Here is a 17,873-nt window from a genome sequence, read left to right on the forward strand (position 1 = left end):
TATAAATTACTAAACATACTATATATGTTTTAATTGTTAAAATCATACGAGTGCTCAAACAAATATATCTTGAATGTCAAGATCTAAAAAATTTTAAAACTTCCGCTGGGTTTTGGGCACGAGAAAATCGAGATCCACAAACGTCTTCTCCCAGGTGCTCTACTCCTCCAGTTATTTTACGATGTTCATCTTGTCGTTTTTTCAATCACCACCGCACACAAAACCGCCATGACACCGACCAACTTTTAAGAAAATTGTGATATTTAAACTCCTTCATATCCAGTCTCATAATTTCAAGGAGCGTGTAGGATTTTCACAATTCCTTGGCTTCTTCATGCTCGTGCAGTCAAAATGTTTGAGGTTTTTGTGAATGAGGTTTTTGTGTTTAATGTTTGCTTTGTGATTTACTCTGAACTTTTGTTCATTCAATAGCTTGCTTGAGTTTCTGCTTGACTTCATTTTTCTTTGATTTGAATATCTTTTGTACTTATATGAGTCTGCAATCATGTTCACAAAAAATGCCAAATATTTATTTTAAGAAAATTTATACCTGAATATCCAATGCTTCTTTCAAGCTCATGATGCATGTTGTTATTTCATCATTATATCCTAATAATGATGAATTTTATCCTCAATATCTTGTTGATCTTCTATCAAACCTGTGGCACAACAAATCATCAAGACCTTTGCACTTGGGGAAAATATAAAAGATGAATTTAAAAGCCATTATTTTTGGCTATTGAGACTTCAAACAAGAATATCTATTGGTTGCCTCACATCATGTTTAGTAGATTTTTTCTCCTCCATTTTGTTATGTTGTATTGGTATTTGAGCATTTGTAATTTTGTTGATCACTACTCAATTGATTTATCGACCGATTCTCATTTATTTTGCATGAATGGTAATTGGAGAAAAAGCGAGAATTTGAGAACTTCAAAGGCCAATGTAGAAAAAAGAACATTACCGACCAATGAAATGAAGAAACTTGTTTCATAGGTGTGTCACTAACTAATTTAAAAGAAAATGATCAATTCTAGATGTAACATTTCTCAGTGGCTGAGTACATACTCATGCAATGCCACACACATACTACAAGAAAATATTAAATATAAAACAATTAAAAGACAACGGTTTTTGTAAAAACTGTCTTTTTTTAACAATGTTTTTACTGAAAATCGTTGTCTATTTAATTTTTTTCTTATCAAAGAAAACATTTTTCCAAAATCGTTGTCTATTAGCTTCTTTTTTTTATGTCAAAGACAAAGATTTTTGCGAAGCATTATCTATGAGCATGTTTTTTTGAGTAGGTTTTTTGTGTGACGGTCTTACGGATATTTATATGTGAGACGAATCAATCCTACCGATATTCACAATAAAAAGTAATAATCTTAGCATAAAAAATAATACTTTTTCATGGTTGATCTAAATAAGAGATCCGTTTAACAAAATACGATCTCTGAGAGCGTCTCACACAAGTTTTTGCCTGTTTTTTTGTTTAAAGACAATAGTTTTGGAAAGCGTTGTCTATGAGAGTGATTTTTTTGGAACATAAACAACAATTTTTTAAAAACATTATCTATGATTAATTTTTTTCTCAAAGACAACGATTTTGACAAAAGTAGTCTATGAATGTTTTTTTTATGATAAAAAACATATTTTTTAAAATCGTTTTTTTAAACATTTATTTTTATGATGATCGGTTTTAAAGACTAACAGTTTTCCAGAAACTGTGGTCTAAAAATACTGTGTTTCAAAATATTTATTATATATGTTTCAAATTTTTTTTACACCTACATATTAAACACAGGGTTTTTTTTTTAAAAATAATATTAATTAAAAATGTATTTATTAAAATATAACAAAACTCAAAAGGTTTTAAAACTATAACAATCCGTGAAAATCTTTCACGAATTCAACATTTTATTAAAAAAAAAGTGTGTATCACGGATTCTTAGAAGAATCCGTGACAGACTGCCACGGATTCTGAATCCGTGGCAGTGTGTCACAGATTCTTTTAATTGACATCGAGCAATTCATTTTCCATCACCGAGCACCGAGCACGAGCAATTATCTTTCGATCACCTAGCACCGAGCACCGATCAACCCTTTTTTTTCAGCACTGGTCTTCAGGAAATTTTATTTGTTTATTAGCTTGCGTCTTGGGCATTTTTTTCAGAATATTAAGAGGTAACATTATTATTTTTGTTCATTATATTTATTATTGTTCGTTGATTTATTAAACTAGATTTGATTGTCTGAATTTTTTTATTGAGACAATTAGTAATGGTAGTTTTTTTAACATACATTTAAATATATATTTTTTAAAGAAAATTACATTAGTAATATACGTTTTTTTAACATACGTTTTAAGTATTAGTTCTGTACTAATTTACGTTTTTTTAAGACAATTAATAATGACAGTTTTTTAACATACGTTTAAATATCCATTTTTTTAAAAAAATTACATTAATAATATATGTTTACTTTTATTAAGAGTATCAATAAATTTTAAAAGAAAAATAAACATAATAAACATAAAGAAATGAAAAATTTACAAGATAAAGTTTTATTTTTCAAAATTGTTTTTCTACATAAGCACGTGATAAATTTTTTTTCCTTAATACTTAATTTAGTTACTAAAATAAAAGTTTTAATTAAATTAATTAAAAATCATTGAATAAAAATATATTAGTATTATTATTCTTATTATATTAATATTTATTTAATACATGTACTGTCGATGCGTTCAACTTTGAAATAATTATTAAGAGTCATTTATATATTATATTTTTTAAAAATGATAAATATATGTAAAACTTACCAAGTAGACTGTGATACATTAATTTTACAATTATTTTTTTTCTCACTTTATTTTATTACATTTTTGTAATTAATAAACTAAACAGTGAAAAAACCACAAATATTAACTCATTCTCATATTTAAATACTATAATATAATTACATCTAAAATACGGAACTTTGAAATATTTTTCAAACAACAACAATTTATATTTATTATTACTTTATTGTTAGTATTCATATTAGTAATTATATAATATAATAATATTAAAAATATAAAATATAACAAAATTATACATGATATTAAAATACAACCGAAAAAAATTTTAATTACATTAATAAAACATAAATAATACAATTAAAATATAAAAAATTATTGAAAATACCTTTTCAAATGTGGTTGTACGTAATTTATAATTGAATAAGCGAACGATGTTTAATATCAGCAATAAATTACAAACATTATCAAAAATATTATATAAAAAAAATTCAATATAAAAAGAAAAAACAGAGATTCGACTGAGACTCGGCGAAATTTTCCCAAATTCTGATACTCAGCACAATTCTCCCAAATCAACTTCTGAATTACTGAGATTCGACGCAAATCTCTAAAATTATGATATTTGACAGAATTCCCTGAAATCACATTAAAAATTCTAATAATCACACGATCGACGCAATTTATAAAGGGAGGAGATTCACGCATTCTAAAAATTATAACTAACAAAAAATACCACAAGCGAAAAAAAAAATTGCGTAGGAGAATGCCGAATATTTGTGCCGAAGGTTTGATGAAAGAATATTTGAAAGCCGTGAACAACCAACAAATTCAAATGGCGAATGAAAATACGGAAGCCAACAAATTGAAATGGAATTGAAAAGCGAATGGAACGAATGACCAGCAAGTGAAAGATGCAATTAAATAGAAGGGGAAGAGGTGGGCACGGATTCTTAGAATCCATAGCTTACTGCCACGGATTTTAAGAATTCGTGACCAATTTTTTTTATTATTTTAAAATATGAATTCGGGAAATATTTTATTAAATATTTTATTAATTTATAATATTTGTGCAAAGCCCTCACATTTGTTATCTATACTATTATATTAAGTATGAGGCCCTAATAATAACCGCTCTATGAGGACACCAACTTTCTTTCCTTGTTTTACCCTTTTTAATTTTTTATATTTACTATTTACTATTTTATTATAGTTGAGCCCCTAATAATAACCGCTCTACGAGGACACCAACTTTCTTTCCTATTTTACCCTTTCTCATTTTTTATATTATATTTTTTCTTAACAAATAATATTATATTCACCGTCATAAGGAAACCGCTCACGTGAAAAATAATATTATTTTATCTCCAAACTAGCCACCGTGAAAAACTAGCCACCGTGAAAAATAAACTCTCTTCTTTATGTTATGACGTCATTATGTTGTAATATCATGAATATTTAATATATTAACCACATGTATTCGGACACACGCAACGCGTGTGCCACGGTTACTAGTATTTTATTAAATATTTTATTAATTTATAATATTTTAAAAAAAGTCCCATTAAACGCATACATTCACATATTGAATTTGAAAATAATGACAAAGACCCATCCCCAACCCTGTTCCAGTCGTTCATCACTCCAGAAGCACCCTACCGATTCCTGCCGGAAAACGTCGGTGAATGGCGTCCGACTTCAACCCAACCTAGAACAAGTTCGATTGTGGCCTTTCGTTCGATTTGAGCGAGATAGGTTCGAACCTGAACCCTAATCGCTACATCATCTGCGTGGTTGGTTCTATCCCGATTTCTTCCGGTTTTCTTTCGACCAAAATTCTATTTATTGTTCTAGGCATGCGTAATTTTAAACTTTCGATTTTGACCTGAAATCGTGAATCCCATCGAGCTTTCCATGGTGAGTGTTTGTGGCCGTAGTTTAAAGTGGTCATTGAGAGGAGCTCAAAGAAAGCTAATGAGGTTTGTTGAGTTACTTGAGTACAAGTACTCCTGGATTGAGGTCTTTATTCATGTGGATGATAGCGTTAATTCCTGATCTACAGGAAGCTACACGAGCAGTTGCGGCAGCTGGGAAGTGGAAAAAAGAAGAAAAGGCTGCTATTTCCGTTCTTTAAAAGAGCAGAAATCATGTTTCTCGTAAGTTGGTTGTTATTGTAAAGTTGTGTCCAGTGCAATCCTGGTGTGGCACATCCGTATACAAAATCTATTTAATTTGAGTTAATTAAAGAAATTTAGTTATCCATGACTGTCCATGTGCATAATCTCCCTGTTTCTGGACTCTAATTCATTCATCCTTTGATCCTAATTCGTATGATACATCTAAGATTCAAGTGTTTATTGGATTGATTCGCATTTATGGTTTCTCAGAGTGGATAATAGTTGGTATACAATTACATGAACAGGGGAACAGATATTTCTATTGGTTCTGAGCGATACAAAATGGATCCATCTAGGAAGAGTCTCCACAGGATTACAATTGTTCTGCTGACAATGAACACATGTGTGTTCTGTTGTTTTTGTTTTCATTGAATAAAGGCTTGTTTCATTCGTAGTTAGATTGTACAAAGTTAACCCAATTTTCATTTGTTTCCAATTTACATTTTGATTGGTAATTAATTGTTTAATTGGCAACATGTTGCTTTACATTTTAATTTACACCGATGTAGTCGAGTTTCTAAAGTTCCGATTTTTATGTTTGACGGGAAAAAAATTTGTCTAATTCAGTTGATTAGTTTGTTGTTGGCACTTGGATAGTTGAAATTAGGAACATGACATGTGGCTTTGAAGACTCTGCAAAACCATGATCAGTTATGTTAAAGATTTCTTAAATTGTTATGGTAATTTAATTTGAAGGTTAAGGTACGGATTGATCTATTCCTTACGGCGTTTATAGCGACGTGTAATTTAATTGATGTGAGTTAACTGATTTTACGCCCAATTTCTTAAAATAAAACATGATTTTAAATATATTGGAATAATTTGTGTATTTATATCCATTGTTGAGCACGCATTCATGTTGAACTATGATTCCGTTGTTTACGAGATTTCTGTCTACTTTTGGATGTTATTTAGACATCGGAGCTGAGGGTGTTTTCGCGTTACACTTTGATGACTAGCAGAAGGGACGAGCAGTTCTGCAGACTGACACCCCTGACGCAGATGTGCAGGACCGAGGGCATATTTGACACGTCACACCTGGAACATGTGACCACATTTATTGCCATTGTTTCAATGGATCCAGTTTGATATCTCAGATAATTTGGTACTCTACATGTATTTCATTGCATTAATTTCATTATATGTCATTTATATATGCTATAATTTATTTGATCCTCATACTGGGGTTCGGCTCCTGTCTCTCGGGGCTGCTGTGGTTTGTTCTGTGATTCCATATTAGGTTATACAGGTGATTCTGATGCAGCTGGCGTAACATCTGCCATTGAAGCCCAGTGAGTCGGTTTGAGTTTGGAGTCCTCAGATATTTGTTCTAAATATTGAGTCAATTGATGAGGAGATGCTTCGTGTTATTGTATGGTTGTATACTTGAGTGTTGGATTTTATTTGGTGTGATCGAGCCTGACCGGTTCTGCATGCGATTGTTATTCTGTTTGGTTTATTGGACTTTATTTTCAAGTATAAACGTTTTGTTGTGTTGTTTTGATTTTTTGGTATGTCCTATTTACGGGGATGTCATGCCGAAATTTCTGTAGGTCTAAACTAGAAAAATTTTATTCGTTTTCACTGTTTACGCTAATAAATTATGGTTGTTTGATAATTAAAAACTAATTAGGAACACGGCCCTCACAGTTGGTACCGAGCTTAACTAGGGTATGCTCGAATTACAGTTTAGGATACTCGAGTTTAGACACAAATAAAATGATTGTGTATTTGATTTACAACTTGCACTTATTTGATTTACTTGTTATGTTTATTTAACTTAGCTGAGTTAGAGCTGATAATGAAGTAAGTTTGACACTTAGTTTATTATTTCTTAGTGGACTAAGTTTTAACTTTCTTTGAAACTTTTCAGTGCTTATTATTATTTCTGCTTGTGGTGTATTCCTTGTGTCTTGTAGAATGGCACCCGGAGGAAGAGGCAAAAAGGGGAAATAATTTATTTAAGAGTCCGAAGCTCAGAATGTTGGAGTAAGTGATGGTATTGGTAGAGGTAGATGTGGTCGCCTTAGAGGAAGGACAACTCGAAATGTGAAAATTGAGGTAGAGGTGGAACAGGAGCCACCAATCTGTCCTGAAAGACATGTGGCAAGAAACGTGGAAGTTGATCGCGAGGTTCAACAGTTGACCCAAAGAATAAGAGAAATGGAGTTAGTGATTTCTAAATTCCAAGATATGCGACCTCCAAAGTTATTTGGAAATGAAGGTGGCGAAAAGACAATAGCGTGAATGAAGAGCATGAACTATTTATTTAATTTGATGGAGTACACTCTAGTGTTGAGACTCAGGTTAGTTGTTTACCAACTCAAGAATAGAGCACAATTGTGGTGGGAAGTTACAGATGAAGCACTTAGGAAATATGGTCAGATAATTTCTTGGGAGGTATTATGTACTCAATTTAATCAAGAATACTTACCTCCATCTTATTATTTTGTTAAGGAAGTCGAGTTCAATTAGTTGGTTCAGGGGAATATGTCAGTGGGAGAGTATGCATCTCAGTTTTCTGCTCTTCTAGCTTATGTAGCTAATGTTTCTAATAGTAATCGATCCAAGCTGTTGCGTTTTATGCATAGGTTGAATCGGACGACACATACTTTGGTTATGACTAGAGAACCAACTACTTATGCTGAATCAGTAGAGAAAGCAAAGAATATTGATGCTAGTTTGCTTTGGGGAGGATCACAACAAGTTACATCTTTTACTTCCCTAAGGGTCCGGGAGTAACATTCAGATGCCAATGACATATCTCCCTGCCAGCCTCGCCAGTCATACCAGCCATCTAAGCAACATAATTCAAGGCCAAGGGAAAACAATTTAAGAAGAAGTCTTACAACAGTTCATCTAGTTCAGACAATAATCGTGGAGGAGAATCTGGTGGTTATGTTCGAGATTCTTGTGAGAGATGTGGAGGTAGACACCTTACTGCTCAGTGCACAGTAGTTCAGGGAAACTGCCATACTTGTGGTCTACCGGACATTATGCGAGAGTTTGTCCTAATGCGGGAAGACAACATTATCAGTCCTCACAGTTTAGCCAGTTTCCGCGATCCCTGGTGCCTAGACATTTTACTCCATAGCCTAGCTACCCACAGCCAAGAGGGTCTTCTCAGTAGTACTTTCCAAGACCTCAGCAAGCTAAAGTACATGCTTTGACACATGACCAGTCTCATGAGACGCACGGAGGGGTCATTGCATGTATATGCTTTATTTTTGATCTTTCTGCACGCATATTGATAGACACATGAGCATCTCATTCATTTTTATCTATTGCATTTATCGGTGAGCATGAGATTGCTACTACCTTGTTATTGGGTATGGTGTGTCTATCCCTGCTAGTGTGTATTTGATGTCTCATGAAATAGTTTTGAACTTTGTGATTAGATTTTTTATCAGTGTAAGATCCCGAATTTAATTAGCCAATGTTTGATAATAATTAGAAATAATTATTTTAAAGTGCGAAATTAAAATAATTAAGCCAAATAAATGTAGTTCTGTGTTAAAAATATGTATTAGAAAATATCGAAATCATAGACGATATTAAAATACATATTAAAGTTTAATAAAACACGGGTGTTGAAATAAATTGGATCGGGTCACATTTTAGAATTTTTGCTAAATATTAAAATACACGACATACAAAATTCAAATACATGTATATATATCCGTGTTATGAAAATAAGAAACCATTTCACCCCCCCTTAGCCCTACGCTTGCACCCCCTAGCTAGGCAGAAATTTGGCTGTGCAAACGAGCTTGGTTTTCACTTATTCTTGCGCAAATCAGCTGCTGACCTACCAGAATAGCTTAGGAAGATCTAGGAGAAGCTTTTTCGGTCAAAGCTGGACAGCAACACAAGCTGAGAAGAAAGGGAAGAAGGAGAAGAAATAAGGCGCATGGGTGGAGGAGTAAGGTGCCTACCTCAACATCTCCCACAAGAATCTCAAATATAACCACCAGATCCTCCTCCACGAGTATTGCCTGAACTAGATGAACTTCTGTAAGACTTCTTCTTAAATTGTTTTCCACTGACTTTGAATTTCTGTTGCTTAGGTGGTTGGTATGACTACGGAGGTTGGTAGGGAGGTATGCCCACTGACATCTGAATGTGGCTTTCTAGATCCTGGGAAGTAAAAGATATAACTTGTTGTGATTCTTCCCAAAGCAAACTAGCCTCAATATTCTTTGCTTTCTCTACTGCTTCAGTATAAGTAGTTGGTGATCCAGTCATAACTAAAGTAAGTGTCGTCCGATTCAACCTATGCATAAAACGCGACAGCTTGGATTGATCATTATTAGAAACATGAGGTACATAAGCTAGAAGAGCAGAAAATTGAGAGACATACTCTTCCACTGACATATTCTCCTGAACCAACTGATTGAACTCGGCTTCCTTAACAGAATAATAAGACGGAGGTGAGTATTTTTGAATAAAACGAGTACGGAATACCTCCCAAGAATTTATCTGACCATATTCCCTAAGTGCTTCCTCTGTAGCTTCCCAACACAATTGTGCTTGATCCTTGAGTTGGTAAACAATTAACTTGAGTCTCAAATCTAGAGTGTACTCCACAAAATTAACTAAATAGTTCATGCTCTTTAGCCACACTGCTGTCTTTTCACCACCTTCATTTCCAATGAACTTTGAAGGACGCATATCTTGGAATTTAGCAATCACAAACTCCATTTTTCTCATTCTTTGGGTCAATTGTTGAACCTCACGATGAACTTCAGCATTTCTTGCCACATACCTTTCTGGACGGATTGATGGCTCCTGTTCAACCTCTACCTCTATATTCACATATTCGAGTTGCCCTTCTTCTAAGGCGGTCACGTCTACCTCTTCCAATACCATGTGAATACCATTACTTAATCCAATAGTATGAGCTTCGGACTCTTGAATAACTTTTTTCCCCTTTCTGCCTCTTCCTCTAGGTGTCATTTTACAAGACACAAGGATTACACCACAAACAAAAATAATAATATACATTGAAAAGTTTCAAGGAAAGTTTAAACTTAGTCCACTAAAAAATAATAAATTAAATGTCAAACTTACTTCACTTCCAGCTCTAACTCAACTAAGTTAAATAAACATAGCAAGTAAATCAAATAAGAGCAAGTAGTAAATAAAATACACAATCATTTTATTTGTATCTTAACTTGAGTGTCCTAGACTCTAAGTTACGCTCTGATACCAACTGTGAGGGCCCTTGCTCTTGATTAATTTATAATTATCAAACAACCAGAATTTAATAGCATAAACAGTGAAAACAAATAAATTTTTTCCATTTTTCGATCTACAAAAATTTCGGTATGACCACCCCGTAAATAGGACATACCGAAAAATCAAAACAATACAACAAAACGTTTATACTCGAAAATAAAGTCCAATAAACTAAACAGAATACCAATCGCATTCAGAACCGTCAGGCTCGATCAAACCAAATACACGAGGCATCTCCTCGGAAAATGACTTAATATATAGTATAAATATCCTGGGACTCCCAATTCAAACCGACTCACTGGGCTCCACTGGCAGATGTTCCACTAGCTGCATCAGAAGTACCTGTATAACCTGCTATAGAATCACATAACAGACCACAACATCCCCGAGGGATAGTGGTCAAACCCTAGTACGAAGATTAAATAAATTACAGCATTATATAAATGACATATAATGCAATGAATTGCATCTAGGATACCAAATTTACTCGAATATCAAACTGGATCCAATGAAACGATAACAATAACTGTGGCCACGTGCCAGGATGTGACGTGTCAAATACGCCATCGGTCCTGCACATATGTGTCAGGGGTGTCAGTTTGCAGAACTGCTCGGCCCTTCCGATTGTCATCAGAGGTGTGACGCTAAAACGCCCTCAGCTCTGATGTCTAAGTAACTCATCCAAAAGTAAACAAAAATCTCGAAAACAATAGAGTCATGGCTCAATATGAATGCGGGCTCAACAATACATATAAATCTACATATTATTTCAATATATTTAAAATCATGTTTTATTTTGAGAAATTGGAAATAATCTTATAATGCATTCAAATAACACAAAAAGCTCCTAATCACATAATTCAAGTAAAATCAGTCAATTCACATAAATTAAATTACACGTCGCTATAGACGCTGTAAAGAATAGATCAATCCGTTTCTTAACCTTAAAATTAAATTACCACAACAATGTAAGAAATCCTTGATGCTTCCTGGTTAATTATTTCCATCAAATAATTACTTAACTCTTAGCCAAATATAAGTTACCATTTTCAGTTTATACCTAAGCTTGGTTTAAAGGTTATAACTCCTCTAGAAGTTAACCAAAATATGCTATCATACATAGCTGGAATCCTATCTCAAAATCCCATATTTCATCAGAAGACATCAACAAGAAATTTGATCATCTTGACAGGTTCAAACACCGAAAAACAGAAACCATGAAAATTACATAATCGTTTCAGATTCGGCACCTAAGAGCATAAAATTCATATTAACTTAAATCAATATCCGCTAATTAAAAATGAAAAAAAACTCAAATATATAAGTTTTTCTAGAAGAAAACATATTCAGAATCTCAATAAATTATTCCCAGATTTTACGAGAGCACGCTGCGACTACGAAAATCGCGGACAGAATCTGCAACTGAGTAGTTCCAATAAATCAAGCATAACTATTTCAATTCTTAATGGAATTTAACGATTCTTGTTTCATTTCAAAATCAACACATTGCTCTACAACTTTCATTTGAACCAAAAGCCCAGTATCCGAGTGCACAAAGGTCATATCCCAGAAATACAATAGGCTTTGCTAAACATCTCAAACACAGAATATGATTTTGACACATCTTGGTAGAAAATTCATATAAAATCTATTACTAGCTGGAATTTGATTATTCCAGGGGTCAAAGAAAGCCAACAAATAGCACTAGAAGTTCCATTTGAACCACAACACAGATTCTTAATGCACAATTCACATAAATCCGAAAATCACAATATAATAATAGAACCAAAATAATCTAATTTAGATTCCATGAACAAAATTGAAACCCTAGGCTTAGAGATTACCTTCAATCAACTCCTAAAAACTGAAATAGAGTTGGACATGAGATCTTCAAGCCCTTTAACACACAAGGAAAGCAAGAAGAAAGGTTGGAAATCGAGCATATGCTCGGCGCGATAGCTAGGCAGAAATTGGAGCTACGCAAACGAGCTTGGTTTTCACTTGTTGTTGCGCCAATCAGCTGCTGAGCTGCTAAACTAGTTTAGGAAGATCTAGGAGAAGCTTTTCCGGTCTGAGCTGGGCAGCAGCAGGCACGAAGGCGTAAGGCTAGGGGGTGAAATGGTTTCTTATTTTCATAACACACACACACATATATACATGTATTTGTATTTTGTGTGTTGTGCAATTTTTTATATTTAGAAAAAAATGATAAAATGTGATCTGATCCATTTCATTTCAACACTTGTATTCTATTAAACTTCAATATGTATTTTAATATCTTCTATAATTCCGATATTTTCTAATACATATTTTTAACACACAACTAAATTTATTTGGCCTAATTATTTTAATTTCGTACTTTAAAATAATTATTTCTATTTCTTGCCAAATATTGGTTAATTAAATTCGGATTCTGACACATCTTTAGCCTTAAATTAACCATTTTGTTTTTATGGATGATTTTTATTTGTCAATGATGTAATGTACATGGATTTTGAAGATTGAGATATTCACGGTAAAAGTTTTAGTCATTTAATTAAAGGTGTATTTTATTATTATTATTATATGAATTGTGTACAAAATAAAAATTGTATACTAATTTTATTAAAATAAGGGCTTTAGGAACCACTCCAAAAGCCTTTTTTTTTTAAAAAATATATTTTGGTTGTTGAGGAAAAGACAACGTTTTTTATCTGTTGCAAAAACACTATCTTTGCTAAAAACAACTTTTTTTATTTGTTGCAACTTTGAGCGAATTTTTAACCTCAATGTTTTAAACACTTTTTAACCCAGAAAGAACAGATGAAAAAAATTGTCTTAGTTAAGGAGATTCAAATCGTATTCTGAAGTCCTTTCTGGTTTCTCCCATGCAAATGATATATGCAATTTTTTACTATACATAGTTTTTTTTTACTTTTTACAGAAAGCAAAATCGTTGCCATCAAATTTTTCGATCTCATATGTCAAACCTTCTTCAATAGCTATTGCTTTTAAATTCAACATGACTCTTTGATACACGACGTCTGGATTGTGTCCACTTGACACCATCACAAATTTTCATTGAAAACAAAGATAATTTTACTAGAACATGATCCCTCGAAGAATTCTTCTCTTGTCATTCTTTGTCTCTCTTTATTCGTGTATTCTAATACGTGGCTATCAACAAATATAAAGAATATCAAAGCTATATTAATTTAATAAATAATTAAGCTCTACACATATTAACATGCAGAATGATAAAAATTATAACATATACCTGCAATCACTCCCCTTGGTACATCGTTAACTTGATCTTGAGTCAACGCATGCACTCGAGATTATTGTGGCCTTGAGAAATGATGCTGAGTGGGGTCTCTGAGTAGTGGGTAGCTGAACTGTTGGATCGATTGTGAAGGAGCATACAATCTGACTGCCGGTCCTTGGGGAACCCCACTGAATTGTGGTGGCTGAAAATATTATCTCCCATAAATAGAGCATACCCTTGCATAATGTTGAAGTTCCTGACAAACATGGGAAGTCCCCTGAACCCCGATACATTGTGCACTAAAATGTTTTCTACCACAACAGTCGCAAAATATCCCGCTAAACCACTCAAATGAACCACCTTCACAATGAATACTGGAACTGGAAGAACTATATCAAGAGTTTTTCTTGAAATTTTTTTCCTTTTTCCTCTGCTATATTGGCTGCCGAAATGACCGTGGAGGCTGGTACTGTGGTATACCCAATGACATGGATATAATACTCCTGAACATGATGAACAGAAGGTGCAATTGATTGTGGTCCTCCACGTAGTGGAAAATCAGACAGAGTTTGGTTTATTGAGGGTGATAGTGGAAAGTCAGTCAAATAAGAACATATAAGTTATCACAAAATCTTACATGAGAGGAGGGAGGGCAAAAAGTATGATGACGGACATGGACAAAGCTTAATATGTGTAATAAGTGTGTCGTTTGTTTTGTCAATCAAGTTGAGTTTAGTTTTTTGAGGATGATGTCGTAAAAGCAGTCAAATAAGAACATATAAGTTCCTGCAAAACTGAATAAGAGAGAGGGGAAACAAAAATGTATGTAGATGGGCCAGGGGCATAATATGTGTATCTTTCTCAAAATAGTCCATGTGCTTAACCTTATACCCTTCTCTACTAACATTGGATGAATGCAGCTCGATCAACGGGTCTTCAGAAGCTTAATAATGAAAGGCTTAATCTTATGGCTACAACATACGGATATGAGTTCAAAGTGAGAGAGTAAGCTAGCTATAAAATATGTCTATTCTCCATTTCATCATATACTCCATTTCAACATGTATACACCTCTTTGTTTTTTATTTCACCCACCATATATATTTCTCTACGCCACTTTCCACCTTATTCTTCTTTTCTTTCTTTCGTTTTTTCAACTTTTCATATAATATTTTTCTCTTGTGATTGTCTTTTTCTTTTTTCTTTTTTGCCTTCACATTATATTCTTTTCCACGTTTTTTCACATGTTTTTTCTCTTTTTCCCACAAATATGTAGATTTTGATATGAGAATTTTGAATTTTATCATATCAGGTGCAAAAAAAGTCATTATCTCGAGGGTAAGGGATAATGTACTAGCTATAGAACCAGGTAGTTGATTTGGGATTGTAAAACGATGCCTTGGAGGAAAATTTTAATTCGTAATTTAATTAATATAATTTCTTATCTTAAATAATTCCTTAATATTATCTTTCCATGTTGATTTGATTGTGTATAATGTTTAATGAGATTTTGTCGTTCTAAATAATGAGATAATTATGCAAAGATAAGAGAAATACTTCTTCAAGGGATGCTGTTGTTTTTGACGAGTGCAGATACCGTGTGGCCTTGAATGTTGGAAACACCTACAGACAACATCCGTGAAGACGTTGGCTAGATATCGTTTTCTTGATTTAGTTTTTTTTTTGGCTCAAGTTTTGTTGCTTTCTTAAATACGTCTTAATGTTATTGGTTGTTTTAGAAAGCGTTTTATTTTCTCAATATGTGGGAAAATTGATTTTAGTAGTAATCACTAGTGATAGGTTTTGTAAACGTTTTGATTTTCTATTGATTAATATTTTTCCCGGAGGCACCGCACAAGTATTTATACTTGTGCATATTTAATCTTGTCCATTTAGTTATTGAAAGTGAATTTGTGTTAAAAAGTTTAATATTCTGTGTTACTTGTGCGGTGCCTCCGGGTAAAATATTAATCAATAGAAAATCAAAACGTTTACAAAAACCTATCACTAGTGATTACTACTAAAATCAATTTACCTGATTCTGATAAAACACAAATTCATAATCTTACACTACTGTTTTCGTATAAACTCACATCTGTCAAGCAATAACACCTAACAAGTGGTATCAGAGCCTACTCTTGATATAATAAGTGCTGATTCTGGTTTTTTTTTTTTGTTTTGTTTGACAGAATTATTTAAATGGATACATCACTTGCAAACACAGCACTTCGACCACCAGTCCTAGATGGAACCAATTACAGTCTATGGAGGCTGGACGAAAATGGTGAGTTTGATAAAACCAGAAAGTGACTGGACTACTGATGCAGTGCAAATTTGTAACTACAACTCAAAGGCATTGAATTCGATCTTTTCCTCGGTTGATATGAATATGTTCGGGTTGATTACTAATTGTATTTCTGCTAAGGATGCATGAGATATCTTCCAAAGACACTGTGAAGGTTCTGAGAGTGTGCGACGAACTAGACTAAGGATGCTTACTTCCAAGTTCGAAATCATGAGGATGGAAGAATCTGAGAATATACTGGATTATGATCGTCGCCTATGAGAAATTGCTAATGAGGCGTTCAGTCTTGGAGACCCCATCTCTAATGAACGATTAGTTAGCAAGGTTCTCCGCTCTTTGCTCGAAAGATTCAACGTAAAAATCTGTGCAATAGAAGAGGCTAAGGACACATCTCAGATGGATTTTGAGGATCTAATCAGTTCACTTCGCACATTTGAAATGAACATGGACATACAGAAGAAAGAGAAAGGGAAGACAATTGCATTCCAAGTCTCAAATAACTCCTATAATGATCTTCTTCAAATATCCCAGAAGTTAATGAATCAGATCTTTGTGAAGACTCCATCGCCTATATCGCAAAGAAATTCGAGGATTACTTGAAGAGAATTAGAGATAAGAAGAAGGATGCACAATCATCTAAATTTCCAAGTCTTCCAGCACCTGAAAGGCCACAAAAATTTCCTTCAAAGCAACAATTTCAACCAAGGAATGAAGGCAAGGGACAATTTAATTCAAAGAAGTATGATTCGGTGCAGTGTAGAGAATGCAATGGTTTTGGTCACTATGCCAACGAATGTGCCAACATACTACGAAAGAATAAAGGCTACAATGTTTCTCTAAGTGATGAAGAATCTGATGATGAGGAGAAATCTACTAATGAAGACAATCATACCTCATTGACTGCATTATTGACAAGAAAACGCTGGTTGCAAGTGAATCCTTTAAGTGTTGCCCTAGGTGTTTCCACTCCTGGCCGCAACACATGCGCAAAACCAGTATGTTTAAAATCTACATCTTCTGGAAATTCGAGTGTAGATGATGAATTGGAAGTTGGTGATGAAGAGATCACTCTTGAGAGTGTACAAAAACTTTATGAGGAGTTGTATGTGGATTGGACCAAACGAAACAAGCTAAACTCAACTCTCATGAAGGAGAACACCGATCTAAAGCCGTAGTTGCCAAACTTGAAGTAATTTTGAGCAAAAAGGATTTGGAATTAGGCAAGACCAAGGATGAGCTTCAAAAGGCAACTGAGACATTGTCCTAGTTTAGTTCGAGCACATCCAAGCTTGATTCCATACTTTTGATGGGAAGAGGTGATAAGAAAGGCTTAGGCTTCAAAGACAGTGTGTTTGAAATTGGTGAATGTTCAAAATCAACAGTTTTCATGAAAGGGAAAGCCGATTAATCCACAAAGCCACAACTCATACCCTCAATAAAAAGTTCTCCACCAAGAAGACAACCTACTGCACCTGTTCCCAAGAAAAGAAGACGCAGGTATGTATGTTACTACTATTTTAAACCTAGACATATCAGGCCCTACTGTTATAAACTCAGGGATGACCGCATGAATCAAAAGCCGAGGCGGATGTTTCCCCGAATGTTGTCCAACACTTCCCACAACACCTCCTACCATCGACCTACAGTAAGAAAAATTTGGGTACCAAAGGTAACAACTCACTGTAATATTGTCTATACTTCATAAAAAACTAACACTGCAGGTCACTGGTACTTTGATAGTGGAAGTGTAACGTACAGAACTTTTACTACTTAAAATTTGCGGAAAAATTAAAAATTTTCTTAAATAATTCGATAAAATAAACTGTACATCTCAAAAGTTGTTGCAACAAAAGATTTTAAAATAAAGTTTGACAAAACTATTTGAACATTTTCATAAAAGCTTAAACTTGGGCGGTCCTCGGGTTTAGCCTCTTGCCCAGTCCAAGCCAGTTCCTTGGTCCCCACCTCTCGTTTCCTCAAATGCATCATCACATTCATCGATCAAGTCTAGTGAGTCTAAAGACTCAACACGTATAAACTGGAAAGTAACGAATAATACATAATAAAACCACGCGCAACTTTAAAATAGGGGTACATACATGAACTTGAACT

The 17,873-nt window shown here is 33.8% G+C and overlaps 2 protein-coding genes across 9 annotated transcripts; one reads left to right on the forward strand and one right to left on the reverse strand.

Annotated features, from left to right (window-relative positions):
• Window positions 1-4,366: 4,366 nt before the first annotated feature.
• LOC142543458 (uncharacterized) lies at window positions 4,367-8,419 on the forward strand. Of its 4 annotated transcripts, none has more exons than XM_075650754.1 (4): window positions 4,367-4,776; window positions 4,860-4,953; window positions 5,890-6,079; window positions 6,894-8,419. In XM_075650754.1, exons 1-3 carry the CDS (start codon window positions 4,712-4,714, stop codon window positions 6,061-6,063), a joined length of 333 nt encoding a protein of 110 aa, XP_075506869.1. In that variant the 5' UTR covers window positions 4,367-4,711; the 3' UTR covers window positions 6,064-6,079; window positions 6,894-8,419. The 4 variants fall into 4 exon arrangements, 3 of the variants coding, with proteins under 3 accessions (XP_075506869.1, XP_075506859.1, XP_075506876.1); XM_075650744.1 differs by lacking the exon at window positions 6,894-8,419 and adding an exon at window positions 6,215-6,534; XM_075650761.1 differs by lacking the exon at window positions 6,894-8,419 and having other exon boundaries at window positions 4,367-4,552; window positions 4,652-4,776; window positions 5,890-6,534.
• A 231-nt stretch (window positions 8,420-8,650) lies between these two features.
• LOC142543440 (uncharacterized) lies at window positions 8,651-12,625 on the reverse strand. 5 transcript variants are annotated; one of them, XM_075650731.1, is made up of 2 exons: window positions 12,057-12,625; window positions 8,651-9,917 (listed from the first exon to the last, which is right to left on the reverse strand). In XM_075650731.1, the coding sequence occupies exon 2, from the start codon at window positions 9,841-9,843 to the stop codon at window positions 9,055-9,057; it is 789 nt and encodes a 262-aa protein (XP_075506846.1). In that variant the 5' UTR covers window positions 9,844-9,917; window positions 12,057-12,625; the 3' UTR covers window positions 8,651-9,054. The 5 variants fall into 5 exon arrangements, with proteins under 5 accessions (XP_075506846.1, XP_075506829.1, XP_075506839.1 ...); XM_075650714.1 differs by having other exon boundaries at window positions 8,655-10,563; XM_075650724.1 differs by having other exon boundaries at window positions 8,655-10,566.
• Window positions 12,626-17,873: the final 5,248 nt, after the last annotated feature.

This window comes from Primulina tabacum, chromosome 1 (assembly GCF_025594145.1).
Source record: "Primulina tabacum isolate GXHZ01 chromosome 1, ASM2559414v2, whole genome shotgun sequence".
In the NCBI taxonomy this organism is placed as follows: Eukaryota; Viridiplantae; Streptophyta; class Magnoliopsida; order Lamiales; family Gesneriaceae; genus Primulina; species Primulina tabacum.